This window comes from Engystomops pustulosus, chromosome 8, assembly GCF_040894005.1.
Source record: "Engystomops pustulosus chromosome 8, aEngPut4.maternal, whole genome shotgun sequence".
In the NCBI taxonomy this organism is placed as follows: domain Eukaryota; kingdom Metazoa; phylum Chordata; class Amphibia; order Anura; family Leptodactylidae; genus Engystomops; species Engystomops pustulosus.
The window spans coordinates 14,552,547-14,569,575 of NC_092418.1; the positions used below are offsets into that span (position 1 = coordinate 14,552,547).

General features: G+C 44.4%; 1 protein-coding gene across 6 annotated transcripts in view; it reads right to left on the bottom strand.

The window, feature by feature from the left end:
- Positions 1–17,029, bottom strand: part of SEC14L5 (SEC14 like lipid binding 5) — a 48,959-nt gene that overhangs the window by 19,913 nt on the left and 12,017 nt on the right. For 4 of the 6 annotated variants that reach the window (XM_072119807.1, XM_072119806.1, XM_072119808.1 and 1 more), the window contains exon 2: positions 11,226–11,307. In XM_072119807.1, coding sequence (XP_071975908.1) covers positions 11,226–11,288 — 63 coding nt within the window. In that variant the 5' untranslated portion in view covers positions 11,289–11,307. Of the gene's footprint in view, positions 1–11,225; positions 11,308–16,893; positions 16,977–17,029 lie in introns of all 6 variants that reach the window. The other 2 variants (XM_072119805.1, XM_072119804.1) reach the window with 1 other exon arrangement.

A 17,029-nucleotide genomic window follows, 5' to 3' on the forward strand; every position in this document is an offset into this window, starting at 1 on the left:
CACGCAGTCCACCCATGTCACCGAAATCGCCACTCCTCCAGCTCCTGCACCTCAGCCTCCTCCCCCCCAGTCTGCCCCCTCCCAGGAAAATTTGGCATTTGAACTGGCATACTCTGAGGAACTGTTTTCTGGACCCTTCCCACAGTCACAAACCACTTGTCCGGTTGCTGCTGAGCTATTTTCCGATGCCCAGGTTTTCCACCAGTCACAGTCTGTGGGTGATGATGACCTTCTTGACGTACTGGAAGAAGTGTGTAAAGAGGTGTCCGACGATGAGGAGACACGGTTGTCAGACAGTGGGGAAGTTGTTGTCAGGGCAGGAAGTCCGAGGGGGGAGCAGACTGAGGGATCGGAGGATGATGAGGTGACAGACCCAAGCTGGGTTGATAGGCCGGGTGAACACAGTGCTTCTGAGACGGAGGAGAGTCCTCGACCAGAACAGGTTGGAAGAGGCAGTGGTGGGGCCAGACGGAGAGGCAGGGCCAGAGCTGGTGCATCAGAGCCAAATGTGTCAACTAGTGAAGCTCCCGTGGTGAGGGCTCTTGCGGCGAGGGCTAGATCTTCAGAAGTCTGGAGGTTCTTTAAGGAAACACCGGATGACCGACGGACTGTGGTGTGCAACATTTGCCAAACCAGGATCAGCAGGGGTTCCACCACTACTAGCTTAACTACCACCAGTATGCGCAGGCATATGAATGCTAAACACCCCACTCAGTGGCAACAAGCCCGTTCACCTCCGGCCGTGCACACCACTGCTCCTTCCCCTGTGTCAGCTGATAGTCAGCCCCCTGCCCAGGACCCTGCCACAAAAACCCCATCGTCGCCTCCACGATCCTCCACAGCATCCACCAGCGTTCAGCTCTCCATACCCCAGACGCTGGAGCGGAAACGCAAATATAGTGCAACCCACCCGCACGCCCAAGCCCTTAATGTCCACATCTCCAGATTGCTTAGCCTGGAGATGCTGCCCTATAGGCTAGTAGAGACCGAGGCCTTTCGCAACCTCATGGCGGCGGCCGCCCCTCGGTATTCGGTCCCCAGCTGCCACTACTTTTCCCGGTGTGCCGTCCCAGCCCTGCACCAGCACGTGTCAGACAACATCACCCGTGCCCTGACCAACGCCGTTTCTGACAAGGTCCACCTGACCACGGACACGTGGACGAGTGCTGCCGGGCAGGGCCACTATATATTGCTGACGGCACATTGGGTTAACTTGGTGGAGGCTGGGACCGAGTCTGACCCTGGGGCTGGTCATATACTGCCGACGCCGAGGATTGCGGGGCCTACCTCGGTCCAGGTGTTTCAGGCCTACTATGCCTCCTCCTCCTCCCACCCCTCCTCCACCTCCTCCTCCGAACTACCATCCGTGGGCACGGCGCCATCAGTCGGTAGCTCTAGGCACAGCAGCAGTGCCGTCGCTAAGCGACAGCAGGCGGTGCTCAAACTGCTGAGCCTAGGCGACAAAAGGCACACCGCCCAAGAGCTATTACATACCCCAATCTGTCTGATTTGCTCACGAAGGTGCGCCGCATCTGTGCGCATTTCAGGAAGTCCAGCACAGATGCTGCCACTCTCAGGGCAGCGCAGCGCCGCCTCCAACTGCCCGCTCACCGACTGTTGTGCGACGTGCCCACGAGGTGGAATTCAACACTGACCATGTTATCCAGAGTTTACCAGCAGCGCAGAGCGATTGTAGACTGCCAGATGTCAACTTCCACCAGAAGTGGTAGTCAGGTCAGTCAGCTTCCTCAAGTCTACAATGAGGAGTGGACGTGGATGTCTGATATCTGTCAGGTGCTGAGTAACTTTGAGGAGTCAACACAGATGGTCAGTGGCGATGCCGCCATCATCAGCCTCACCATCCCGCTGCTTGGCCTGTTGAAAAACTCTCTGATCAGCATGAAGTCGGAAGCTTTGCGCTCGTCACAAGAGACGGGGGAAGAAGATTCCCTTGTTGATAGCCAAAGCACCCTCAGGTCTGTTTCTCAGCGCATATCGGAGGAGGTGGAGGTGGAGGAGGATGAGGAGGAAGAGGAGGAGAATGTTGGCGAGACACAAGAGGGGACCATTGTTGAGTCCTTCACTGTTCAGCGTGTATGGGCAGAAGAAGAGGAGTTGGAGGAGTTGGAGGAGGAGGAAATGGACAGTCAGGCCAGTGAGGGGAGTGAATTCTTACGCGTTGGTACTCTGGCGCATATGGCAGATTTCATGCTAGGCTGCCTATCCCGTGACCCTCGCGTTCAAAGAATTTATTCCAGCACCGATTACTGGGTGTTCACTCTCCTGGACCCACGGTACAAGCAAAATCTTTCCACTCTCATCCCTGCAGAGGAAAGGAGTGTGAGAATGCATGAATACCAGCAGGCCCTGGTGCACAAGCTGAAACAGTATTTCCCTTCTGACAGCGCTAGCGGCAGAGTGCGTAGTTCTGCGGGACAAGTAGCGAGGGAGAGTAGGCGAGCAGGCAGCTTGTCCAGCACTGGCAAGGGTACGCTTTACAAGGCTTTTGCCAGCTTTATGTCACCCCAGCAAGACACTGTCACCTGTCCCCAGTCTCGGCAGAGTAGGGCTGATCTTTACAGAAAGATGGTGAGGGAGTACGTAGCTGACCATACCATCGTCCTTAATGATCACACAGCTCCCTACAACTACTGGGTTTCAAAGCTGGACATGTGGCACGAACTGGCGCTGTACGCCTTGGAGGTTCTTGCCTGCCCTGCCGCTAGCGTCTTGTCCGAGCGGGTTTTCAGTGCAGCTGGTGGCATCATCACCGATAAGCGTACACGCCTGTGGACTGACAGCGCTGACAGGCTGACGCTTATTAAGATGAATAAAGCCTGGATTTCTCATAATTTCCAATCTCCACCAGGTGAAGGAAGCTCAACCTGAATAATTGATCCACTCCTCCTCCTCCTCATTTTCCTCCTTCTCCTCCTCTTTGTACAGTAAAGCAGAGGAAACTGGCTATTTTTTGACAGGGCCCACATACAGGCACTCAATCTATTCTATTTTTCTGGAGGGCCACCTACCTGCTCCTCTGGTTTGAAAACTTTTTGGGACTGCCACATACAGGCACTCAATCTATTCAATTTTTCTGGAGGGCCACCTACCTGCTCCTCTGGTTTGAAAACTTTTTGGGACTGCCACATACAGGCACTCAATCTATTCTATTTTTCTGGAGGGCCACCTACCTGCTCCTCTGGTTTGAAAACTTTTTGGGACTGCCACATACAGGCACTATCCAAATTAAATTGTCTCCATAGCAGCCTCCACACGTTGTCTCCATTGCTACCTCCAAAAGTCGTCCATATAGCTGCCTCCATACATCGTCCCTTTATCAAACGAGGTGTGTCAGGAAGAAATTTGGGTTGTTTTCATGGCTTCCACAACAAACTTGTTAACTTTGTCGCCACCCTGCTGTGTAATACACAAAAAATACTGGCAAACTTTTACCATTTACCAATATTATTTCAGCGCTTCTTGCGCATCTGTTTACATTCCCCTCACCCGGCATATCCTAAACTTATAAGAACGCTACTACACTTGATCTTATACAAAAGGTTCTTAGAAGTGCTGTTTGGGGAGTAGCCTAGAGACAGGGGCTTGGATTGGCGAAAGCTCGCCTGGCTGCGGAGCGCCAGCTCCATCCCAAGATCCAACTAACATAGTTTTAACTGCAGCACCTTTAATCTACTACTAGTTCACTGCCTCCATAATAATAATAATAATCTTTATTTATATAGCGCCATCATATTCTGTAGCGCTTTACAAATCATAGGAAACAAATACAAATGTAATGTAACAGAGCACAACATTTGTATGGAACAACAGGAGTGAGGTCCCTGCTCGCCAGAGCTTACGGTTTATGAAGATGATGGGGTAACAGGAGGTAAAAGAATATTTAATGGTCAAGCCATTCTTCTTAGGGAATAGAAAAAAATATAATAAATGGAATTGCTGTCGCTTGAACCACTCAGCCGTCATCTTATATAGCAGGTCCAGGGTGAATAGGACTGTAGAGAAGTCTGGTGCCTGTTGGTTGCTGGATAACAGATGGGAGGACGACACAGGACGGGTTAGTAGAAGAGTTAAAACTTCATGCAGTTAATGAGTGTTATAGGCTTGCCTAAAGAAATGGGTTTTAAGAGCACGTTTGAAACTTTGGAGGTTAGGTATTAGTCTGATAGTCCAGGGCAGAGCATTCCATAGAATTGGTGCAGCTCTAGAGAAGTCTTGGAGACGCGAGTGGGAGGTCCGCACTAGGGTAGAGGTTAATCTAAGATCACTGGCGGATCTAAGAGCACGGGTTGGGCGATAGACTGAGATAAGAGAGGAGAGGTAGGGGGGTGCAGCATTATACAGAGCTTTATGGATGAGGGTTATTATTTTAAACTGTATTCGAAAGGAGACTGGCAGCCAGTGCAGCGACTGGCATGAACTGTAAGCATACATGGTCCCCTTATCAAACGAGCTGTGTCAGGCAGAATTTTGGGTTGTTTTCATGGCTTCCACAACAAACTTGTTAACTTTGTCGCCACCCTGCTGTGTAATACACAAAAAATACTGGCAAACTTTTATCATTTACCGATATTATTTCAGCGCTTCTTGCGCATCTGTTTACATTCCCCTCATCCGCCATATCCTAAACTTATAAGAACGCTACTACACTTGATCTTATACAAAAGGTTCTTAGAAGTGCTGTTTGGGGAGTAGCCTAGAGACAGGGGCTTGGATTGGCGAAAGCTTGCCTGGCAGCGGAGCGCCAGCTCCATGCCAAGATCCAACTAACATAGTTTTAACTGCAGCACCTTTAATCTACTACTAGTTCACTGCCTCCATACATGGTCCCCTTATCAAACGAGCTGTGTCAGGCAGAATTTTGGGTTGTTTTCATGGCTTCCATGTTAACTTTGTCGCCACCCTGCTGTGTAATCCACAAAATATACTGGCAAACTTTTATCATGTACCGATATTATTTGAGCGCTTCTTGCTCACCTCCTTTGGTTCCTCTCTGCCACCCATTGGTTTGAAGCCTGAGTCCATTTAGGGTATGTCGCCATGCCACTCTCTAGCCTGCCACTGCTGCCGCTGCCTCTGCATGCCGTCCCCTATAGTGTCAGGGTCAATTATTGGATGTTTTAGATGCTATCTAGCTTCATTCTGTCACTCTGTCATGGCCATGCTGTTGCCCATAATTTTGGCATAATGGTGCGATTAAGCAGCCTCAGAGGCATCCATGCATGCTGCCCCTGCTGTTTCCTGTCCATTTCCGTGGTGTTTCCATCCTTTTCTGAGGTTCCCAGGTGTTTGGCCAAGCTTCCCTGTGCAGAGCCTTGGTCCCCTTGAAAAATGCTCGAGTCTCCCATTGACTTCAATGGGGTTCGTTATTCGAGACGAGCACTCGAGCATCGGGAAAAGTTCGTCTCGAATAACGAGTACCCGAGCATTTTAGTGCTCGCTCATCTCTAGTTAATACCTGACACCCACACTACAGACTTAAAGGGGTTGTCTTATCCCAAAATCCCTTTTCTGACTCATAAAGGGGCCCCAGGGGGTGGACGTCTCCTCTTAGTTGATCGTCAGTTTTATAATGAATTGTTAGCTCCAGAGCTACTTCCTGTCGGCCATCTTGGAGGCCATGGAGAGCCGAGTAGCACCAGAGCTACTTCCTGTCGGCCATCTTGGAGGCCATGGAGAGCCGAGTAGCTCCAGAGCTACTTCCTGTCGGCCATCTTAGAGGCCATGGAGAGTTTTTTCCTCATGTATCCCACCATAAGTCTCTGGATTTGATTGAGCTAGAAATTGTGGGTTTCCAGTGACTATAGGCAAAGCAGATAAATAACTTATCATTAAGATAATAAGACCAGACAAATGGGAAGGATTAAATAAATGAGAGGCTTTTCTAAGACACTGAGCCCCTTACTGACACTGGGCTCCATCTGTCAGGTAGGTGGCCGGCCCGGAGCCTCCAGGCCCCTGTTGAATCTGAATGAGAGCCAACTCCTGGGACTGATGACATGAATATTCACCGTGTCTGCTCTGTGCCTGTACATGAAGGGAAACAAGCGCTCGCAGCTCCTGAGGGCAGCCTTTACTTATCGAGGACATCAAGAAGAAGTCGTAACAAGAATCCTCCGTCTTCTCTCTAATGATAAGACAGGGGAGATCCAACGAGAACAGAACTTAAAGGGATGTTCCCATTTCAGAAATTAATGTTATTGTTTGTATTATAAAAAGTCATGTAATTTTCCTACATGCTTTCTGTATCAATTCCTCACAGATTTCTAGATCTCTGCTTGCTGTCATTCTATAGAAAGCTTCTGTGTTTTCTACCGGCAGACAGAAATCTGACCGTGGTCACACAGGTGCACGGCTCGTTAGTATCATAGAGAGTAATCACAGCCGTGGGATATAACGAGCCGCACACCTGTGTGACCATGGTCAGATTTCTGTCCACTGGTAGTAAACATGGAAGCTACCTAAGCAAGCAGAGATCTAGAAAACCGTGAGGAATTGATACAGGAAGTATATTGGAAAATTATATAACTTTTTATAATACAAACAATAACATTAATTTGCTGAAATAGGAATATCCCTTTAAGCTGCCACCTGTGACATCACTGCTATCACCTGTGGTATAACCGCAGCATAGGGAGCGGTAGGTGTTGTGATATCATCCGGTTTTAATAATGAGCACTATAGGGGCAGCACTCCGTGACATCACTAGGATCCACACCAGTTATACTAAGGCCCTGGTGTGACATCAAAAACTTCTGCTAAAGTGACATCACTAGATTCTGTTTGTGACACAACAGGGGTCAGCACTACGAGTTCAGCACTAAGATTTCATACTGTGACATCACTAAGTTCTACTTGTGACATCCTGCGGTACCCTGATATCACTAGGACCCACCTGTGACTTAACAGAATTCAGTATTCTGACATCACTAGGACCCTCTTGTGACATCACTGACGTCATTAGGTTTTACTTATGACATCGCCGAGTTCCGTACTCTGATATCATTAGGTCCCATATGTGACATCACTAGATTTATACTCCGACATCATTAGGTTCTACTTGTGACATCACTGAGTTCAGTACTCTATCATTAGGTCCCATTTGTGACGTCACTGGATTCATACTCTGACATCACTAGGACCCCCACCTGTGACATAACGGAGTTCATACTCTGATATCATGAGGTCCCACTTGTGACATCACTAAATTCAAACTCTGACATCATTAGGTTCTACTTGTGACATCACTAGGTTCCACTTATGATACAAGTTTTGTAAGTATAACATCACTAGGCTTTATGACATCACTAGAAGCTCATATGACATCAGTATTCGGAGAGGATCCATATTGGTCATGTGACATCACACCAGGCCAAGTCCTCCTCAGTGTAATGTAGGAGAGCAGATGAGATTCACTCTAGGGGCCCCCAGGGACCCGCGCTGTAACAGCTGCTGCAGACTCAGCATTTACATGAAAATCTGAGCGCGGCCCCGGGGAACAGGAGCCATTACTGTAAAAGCCTAAACATGTTTCACTGAAAACAAGCAGCTAAATGGGAACGGCCATATTGCTCATCACCCAGCTTTCCTAGCAGCAGATAAAGCTAAGAGACCACTTAGCATGAGGCGGAGCATGATAGTAGCTGGGATATTCCTGAACCTAGAGGGAAGGGCCCGGGCCCTGCAGATTGGGCCCCTGTAAGAAGCAGCTGCAGCCCCTGCGCCGCCATGACACCCGATCACCATGACAAGTGTTTACCTGTCACACATAAGACAAACACAGGAGCCCTACAACAGGTGCACCTTAAACGGGCCCTCCACCTATAAGTAACACAGGCCCCACAGTATACAGGACTCATCAAAACTGTCCTTGTAGCCCCAAGCAACAAATCAGAGCTCAGCTCTCATTTTATAAACTGCTGTGGAACAATGAAAGCTGAGCCCTGATTGGTTAGTATGGTAACCAAGGACAGTTTTACTGCTAGGATTGAGGCCTAGTTGTTTTTACTTTGTTATTAAAGGGATTGTACCTAATCTCGTTATAATCCATTCTGTGGAGAACAATCTGATTGGCGGGGGACTCTCACTGATTAAGATAAATGATGGGACCCTATAGGGCAGATTAAACTTACCCGGTCCATTCCCGATCCAGCGGCGGGTTCTCCGACGCTGATTCGGGTCCGGCCGCGATTCACTAGGTGTCGCTGCAGCGCTGAAGTCCGTCGGAGTTCACGGAAGTTCACCAAGCTATCGTGGGTGCAGGTAAGTGCGTGTCAAGCGACACTTTTTAAAAAAAAAAATATGGCGGTTTTTCCGACAGCCACGCCCCCCCATTTCCGTTGCATGCATGCCGGCGCCGATGCGCCACAATCTGATCGCGTTTGCCAAAAACCCGGGGCAATTCAGGGAAAATTGCTAATATTCGGGAAACCCGACGGAAAAACGCGTTTCGGCCCTTAGTAAATGACCCCCTATGTGTTCAAAATGCCCACAGCACCTCCGCAGGGGAAAAGATGTATTACACAAAATTTTATTGAAATCGATGGACTGAGAGAGCGGTTCATGGATGATAAAGGGGTGACACCCCTCTCTAGCAGGGTCCGAAATCTGGGGTTTGCAAAAAGGGATGAGATGTGATCAATGTCTAGGGGCCTCTAATACGTGTCACACCGAGGACTGGATGGTAAATGTCACACATTAAAAATGTAAAACCCATTGTTAAAGTTTTAGTGTCTGGTGAATAAAGCTCCGTCATCAGATGCGCAACGCAGCCAAAGCCACAATACAACCGCCACTCACTGCCGTACACAGCGACGGCGGATAATCCAGGCATCATGAATGAATCATAGGTAAAAGACACTGTGAATGGGGACAGGGTTAAAATTTAAAGATGGGTGGAAATGGCAGATATCCATTACATCTACAGAGAGAGATAATGTACTGTGCTCACAGGAAGATCCGTATCTCCAGTTACACCGCCACTCACTGCCAGATCTACCGATATACAAGACACTCACCCGACACCACAGGCCAGACATGTCACCGCTCCTGACCCAAGACGTCCATCACTTGTCCTTTCATCACAGTATAATACATACATAGGGGGCAGTATTATAGTAGTTATATTCTTGTACATAGGGGGCAGGATTATAGTAGTTATATTCCTGTACATAGGGGGCAGTATTATAGTAGTTATATTCTTGTACATAGGGTGCAGTATTATAGTAGTTATATTCTTGTACATAGGGTGCAGTATTATAGCAGTTATATAGGGGCAGTATCATAGTAGTTATATTCTTGTACATAGGGGGCAGTATTATAGTAGTTATATTCCTGTACATAGGGTGCAGTATTATAGTAGTTTTATTCTTGTACATAGGGGGCAGTATTATATTAGTTATATTCCTGTACATAGGGTGCAGTATTATAGTAGTTTTATTCCTGTACATAGGGGGCAGGATTATAGTAGTTATATTCTTGTACATAGGAGGCAGTATTATAGTAGTTATATTCCTGTACATAGGGGGCAGTATTATAGTAGTTATATTCTTGTACATAGGAGGCAGTATTATAGTAGTTATATTCCTGTACATAGGGGGCAGTATTATAGTAGTTATATTCTTGTACATAGGGGGCAGTATTATATTAGTTATATTCCTGTACATAGGGGGCAGTATTATAGTAGTTATATTCTTGTACATAGGGGGCAGTATTATAGCAGTTATATTCTTGTACATAGGGGGCAGTATTATAGTAGTTATATTCCTGTACATAGGGGACAGTATTATAGTAGTTATATTCCTGTACATAGGGGGCAGTATTATAGTAGTTATATTCTTGTACATAGGGGACAGTATTATAGTAGTTATATTCTTGTACATAGGGGACAGTATTATAGTAGTTATATTCCTGTACATAGGGGGCAGTATATAGTAGTTATATTATTGTACATAGGGGGCAGTATTACAGAAGCTATATTCCTGTACATAGGTTCTCTGGTCGCAGTGTTACAGACAGGGGTTAAAGGGGTATTCCAGGAATCAGCATAATTCATATACAAGTGGGCACTCAAAATATAAGCTAATGTGTAATTAGTTGTTATTTAAAATTTTTCTCCCCTTAGCAGAAAATGCTGGTGACATGGACTGTGATGAAGAATTAAAATGCTACTGGCCCTTTAAGCAGTCCGTTAATTTCCTCTGCGCGGTCCGTCGCAGAAAAGAAGATGGCCGCTGGTCACATGTCCACATCACATGTCCTTTACCTGCCTGGGCAGGTCATGTGATCACCACTATGTTTGGCTGTAGTCGGTTGGTTGCAGTGCATCCAGTATGGTCAGTGTTGTGGTGATGGCAGTTACACATCATTACTATGGTAACAGAGCAAGAAAGTCTGTTATATCATCACTGTTAGCAGAGCATAAGTGGTAGGAGGAGTTACTGAGAACTAAAGGATCATGGAACTTGTAGTTTCCAGTGGCGGCCATCTTAGTGATAACTCCACCTACTTTAGAGAGGCCATAAATTTTGTAAATCATAAAATCATATTATTTTTAGCTCCGTTTTGTGACTAATGACATTGAGTATTGTTGTATTCATTTATTTATATCATCAAGGATTTTTGTGTCAGACGTTCATATTCCCGGAATACCCCTTTAAGTCTCCTGTTCTGCGCATCTCTCGGTGGAGAACATATAATGTGACGTCAGGGAACTTTGCACAGAGAGTGAAGACAAAGCGTTGCTCCTGTGATCAGCAGCTCATATATCGCTGAAGGCCCCGGGCCAGAGTAATCATTGTGTACTTCATGTAATACGCTCAATTGCAAAGATTAGGTAACAGATCCCATTTGTATAATGACAATGATCAACCTGCACCCAAGAGATTCACTATACACCGGGAGATGTGTAACCTGTACCTGCTGTAATATATATATATATATACACACGAAAGGAATCCGCAAAAGGAATCTGCACCATCGCCTTTATAATCACCATATTTTCCACAGCTACTCTCTGTGGCTAAAGGAACCCTAGACTAGGGTTTGAGCCGAAATGTTTACAAAATACACTTATTAACCACCATTTACAGGAGCCATATACAGACAGAGACAGTCAGACAGCAGAGACAGTAAAAAGACAGACAGACTCAGAGATAGAAATGGTCAGAGACATTTAAAATTCCCCAGGTTATAGCAGCTGTACTCACCGCCATGACAAGTTCGAATGGGTACTTGTAGACCCGCACGGGTGACTGGTACTTCTGAACCATCTTTTGTCCTTATCTTAATCTGAAAATATAACAAATAATCCATGAGTTGTTTTCCAGTTACATAGATTTATAGCAAACCTATGCTATAGGGGAGGGGGTTGTTTAGGGGAAGTAAAACCAGTCAATCAAGACACAATATCCTGCTGCACTCACTATTCTGCTGCTGGTGCAGTCACTGTGTACATACATGACATTACTTATCATGTACTGATCCTGAGTTACATCCTGTATTATACTCCAGAGCTGCACTCACTATTCTGCTGCTGGTGCAGTCACTGTGTACATACATGACATTACTTATCCTGTACTGATCCGGAGTTACATCCTGTATTATACCCCAGAGCTGCTCTCACTATTCTGCTGCTGGTGCAGTCACTGTGTACATACATGACATTACTTATCCTGTACTGATCCTGAGTTACATCCTGTATTATACCCCAGAGCTGCACTCACTATTCTGCTGCTGGTGCAGTCACTGTGTACATACATGACATTACTTATCCTGTACTGATCCTGAGTTACATCCTGTATTATACTCCAGAGCTGCACTCACTATTCTGCTGCTAAGGATGCTGGAAAACATTTTACATGTAGCAAAAGTAATAAAGCATAAAAGAGTAAAATAAGGGACCATAAGGGAAGATTCTAGTGGAACCTTCAAAGTCCTCGTCTGGATCAGTGAGAATTAATTTCTAGGCTTCATGTTCTACCAGATGGAATGAACTGGAAGCTTGGAAATTATCCAGAAAGGCAAATGTAGCTTCCTTCACTTCATAATTCTGTGTATCCAGACTGAACTGTGAACTGGTAAAAGAAGTTGCCTCAATGTTAGAAGGGCTTTGATAAAGCACCAAAATCTCTTCTTGTTGGAACAAGCTACTTCTAGGGGCTTTATGACCTCCTGAATATCTCAAGCTACAACATGGAAATTCAATGATCAAACAAATCCCACAATTCCATAATCTGAGCTGTGATGTGGACCAAAAAGTTCTACATGGCATACAAGAAAGAACCAGCGATAGGGAAGAGACCTTCAAAGTTCTTCTTTACTCCGCTCTTTGGCCTTCAGGTTCTTCCATGTGTTCTACAAATCCGAAAAGAGATCAAGATCCAAAACGAGACAAAACTTGGGAAAAGAAGTGGCCACAAAAGAGGAATGAACTGGAGAAGCCACATTTTACTTCTTGGTGGTGGCTACTTTTCTACTTGAACTTCAATCTTGGATGTCCACTCACTCTACAAACCTCGCTCCACCAAGCCCTGAACATCAGTGATGACCAAACACATCTACATGTAGTAAAAGCAAAATAAGGAACCAAAAAATAAAGATTCAACATTTTAGGTTTAGATCAATAGCCAATACCCCAACCTATATGTTTAATCCCATTCCACAAACCTAAATCTGGTGACCACGTACCCCAAAATTCAACAATACCTGCCCTCCAGCGGCTCTAGGAGCACCTCCACTCCCGTAGATGACCGCTCACACAGTCTTCCACTTGTTACTCTACTTCTCACCTCCACATTTTCATCTATTTTTGATCTTTCTAGGAAAATGCTGTTACCAGGAAGCCAGGAGACTCCCCAGACTCTGAGGACCTCAGGGAGCATCTCATTTTTCCTCATCTTCTATAAACATCTCACCCTTGGGGTTAATAGACGTCAGTGGCCATTCCTCAAGATGGATGGGAATCCAGATGGCAAGAAGAGAGGGGACACTATGGCACCAGGTGGATAGCAACCAGCTCTGAGAATGTGTTACATTATGGAGGGTGAGGAGCCACCTGACATGTAGCAGACATGAAGGTCCTGGTAATGTGACCATCAATCATCTGTATGGTAAATCACAGCAGTTCTATTAGTCTAAGGTGACCACAGGTGGGGCTATTGATCAACTATAGGTTTGATTATTGGGGAGGTGGGACGTAATGATTATTCCAGATGATCACAGAAGACTATTCCTTGTTCCATTGTTATGCCACCAGTGGTATCCAATCATCCACAATCGTCTTGTGGCTTTAAAGGGGACCTTTCACCTCCTCATACATGTGGAGATGAACATACCCTGTTGTAGGGGCTGCTACACAGATTCAGGAGCACTTTTTATTTTCTTTCTAGCCCCCACGGATTCCGAGATATCGGTATAACACCCGCCTCCCTCCTCTGCACCAGCTCCTCCTCTCTGACAGTGGAGAGGATGACAATGGTCAGATATCTTTACAGATATCTCCGCATCCGTGGGGACTAGAGAGAAAATTCTAAGTGCGTCTGATTCTGTGTAGCAGCCTCTATATCATGATATGTTCACCTCCACATGTGTGAGGTGATGAAAGGTCCCCTTAAATGTGAATAGTTACAATAAAGTGCTGCTCTGAAGCACAAACTGCAGCTTGGATACAACTTATAGTAAGAACGGGACCATTTCTAGGTTAGTTATTGGGTAGGAGACAAAGAAGACAACCAGTCCACAACCTCCTCTGTCCATGCTTACTGTTTCCCTGTAATCTAGGAAGAGTTCCTCTCCTCGAAGCATCCACCAAAAACAAAGTTTCCCCAATTAAAACTAACAAAGTCTCTGTTACCCGGCACTCGCAGACCTTGGCGGTGGAGGAGCGTGCCGTAGGCGGACCACCATTACATGACAATGCCCTGCTTCAGAGGAGCACAAATACTCCTTGTGCTGCCGGAACAACAGGAGGCTGGCAAGTCCCAGCTCCGACACACTGCGACGCTCTCCCAGCATTGTGCAGCTCCGCACCATAAGGAACGTGTAGGTGGGGAACATAAAGACGATTTCTTTTGCTTCAGCACACAAACTGTCAGCAGCAGCGGTATTATATGACGCTACACCCTGTATGCAGACATAGTAAGGACCAGGGGCAATACAATAATACTGAACCCAAAGCAGAAACTATTACATGTAAAAGATAAAGTAAGGACACAACACAACCAAGTCATGTCAATAATTACAACCGGAGAGACCCCCGAACTTATACTTAAAAGAAACATACGGTATTATTTATATCCCTTATTAATGATTCAGACCATTAACTGATCAGAATCCTATGTATCAGACCCCTGAACCATAAGAGGTTACAGTATATGGTGGTACATAGGGGGCAGTATTATAGTAGTTATATTCTTGTACATAGGGGCAGTATTATAGTAGTTATATTCCTGTACATAGGGGGCAGTAGTATAGCAGTTATATTCTTGTACATAGGGGGCAGTATTATAGTAGTAATAATCTTGTACATAGGGGGCAGTATTATAGTAGTTATATTCTTGTACATAGGGGGCAGTATTATAGTAGTTATATTCTTGTACATAGGGGGCAGTATTATAGTAGTTATATTCCTGTACATAGGGGCAGTATTATAGTAGTTATATTCTTGTACATAGGGAGCAGTATTATAGTAGTTATATTCCTGTACATAGGGGGCAGTATTATAGTAGTTATATTCCTGTACATAGGGGGCAGTATTATAGTAGTTATATTCTCTTACATAGGGGGCAGTATTATAGTAGTTATATTCTTCTACATAGGGGGCAGTATTATAGTAGTTATATTCTTCTACATAGGGGGCAGTATTATAGTAGTTATATTCTTGTACATAGGGGGCAGTATTATAGTAGTTATATTCCTGTACATAGGGGGCAGTATTATAGTAGTTATATTCTTCTACATAGGGGGCAGTATTGTAGTAGTTATATTCTTGTACATAGGGGGCAGTATTATAGTAGTTATATTCCTGTACATAGGGGGCAGTATTATAGTAGTTATATTCTTCTACATAGGGGGCAGTATTATAGTAGTTGTATTCTTGTACATAGGGAGCAGTATTATAGTAGTTATATACTTGTACATAGGGGGCAGTATTATAGTAGTTATATTCCTGTACATAGGGGACAGTATTATAGTAGTTATATTCCTGTACATAGGGGGCAGTATTATAGTAGTTATATTCTTGTACATAGGGGGCAGTATTATAGTAGTTATATTCTTGTACATAGGGGGCAGTATTATAGTAGTTATATTCTTGTACATAGGGGGCAGTATTATAGTAGTTATATTCTTGTACATAGGGGGCAGTATTATAGTGGTTATATTCCTGTATATAGGGGGCAGTATTATAGCAGTTATATTCTTGTACATAGGGGGGCAGTATTATAGTAGTTATATTCTTGTACATAGGGGGCAGTATTATAGTATTTATATTCCTGTACATAGGGGGCAGTATTATAGTAGTTATATTCCTGTACATAGGGGGCAGTATTATAGTAGTTATATTCTTGTACATAGGGGGCAGTATTATAGTAGTTGTATTCTTGTACATAGGGGGGCAGTATTATAGTAGTTATATTCTTGTACATAGGGGGCAGTATTATAGTAGTTATATTCTTGTACATAGGGGGCAGTATTATAGTAGTTATATGCCTGTACATAGGGGGCAGTATTATAGTAGTTATATTCCTGTACATAGGGGGCAGTATTATAGTAGTTATATTCTTGTACATAGGGGGGCAGTATTATAGTAGTTATATTCTTGTACATAGGGGGCAGTATTATAGTAGTTATATTCCTGTACATAGGGGGCAGTATTATAGTAGTTATATTCCTGTACATAGGGGTAGTATTATAGTAGTTATATTCTTGTACATAGGGGGCAGTATTATAGTAGTTATATTCTTGTACATAGGGGGCAGTATTATAGTAGTTATATTCTTGTACATAGGGGGCAGTATTATAGTAGTTATATTCTTGTACATAGGGGGCAGTATTATAGTAGTTATATTCTTGTACATAGGGGGCAGTATTATAGTAGTTATATTCTTGTACATAGGGGGGCAGTATTATAGTAGTTATATTCTTGTACATAGGGGGCAGTATTATAGTAGTTATATTCTTGTACATAGGGGGCAGTATTATAGTAGTTATATGCCTGTACATAGGGGGCAGTATTATAGTAGTTATATTCCTGTACATAGGGGGCAGTATTATAGTAGTTATATTCTTGTACATAGGGGGGCAGTATTATAGTAGTTATATTCTTGTACATAGGGGGCAGTATTATAGTAGTTATATTCCTGTACATAGGGGGCAGTATTATAGTAGTTATATTCCTGTACATAGGGGTAGTATTATAGTAGTTATATTCTTGTACATAGGGGGCAGTATTATAGTAGTTATATTCTTGTACATAGGGGGCAGTATTATAGTAGTTATATTCTTGTACATAGGGGGCAGTATTATAGTAGTTATATTCTTGTACATAGGGGGCAGTGTTATAGTAGTTATATTCTTGTACATAGGGGGCAGTATTATAGTAGTTATATTCTTGTACATAGGGGGCAGTGTTATAGTAGTTATATTCCTGTACATAGGGGGCAGTATTATAGTAGTTATATTCTTGTACATAGGGGGCAGTATTATAGTAGTTATATTCCTGTACATAGGGGGCAGTATTATAGTAGTTATATTCTTGTACATAGGGGGCAGTATTATAGTTGTATATTCTTGTACATAGGGGGCAGTATTATAGTAGTTAGAGTAAATATATTAGAATAGGTGACATTTGCAGATATATACATGGACAGTAAGTACCTCGGTGCAGATATTCCGGGGTGTTGGGGGTCAGTATAACCTGGTGCTGTATCTGGGCACATGTGCAGCGTCTTGTATATAGTCTGGAATAGAGGAATGGAGATCTCAGAAAGCAGAACACTCCCCCGCTGGGTAT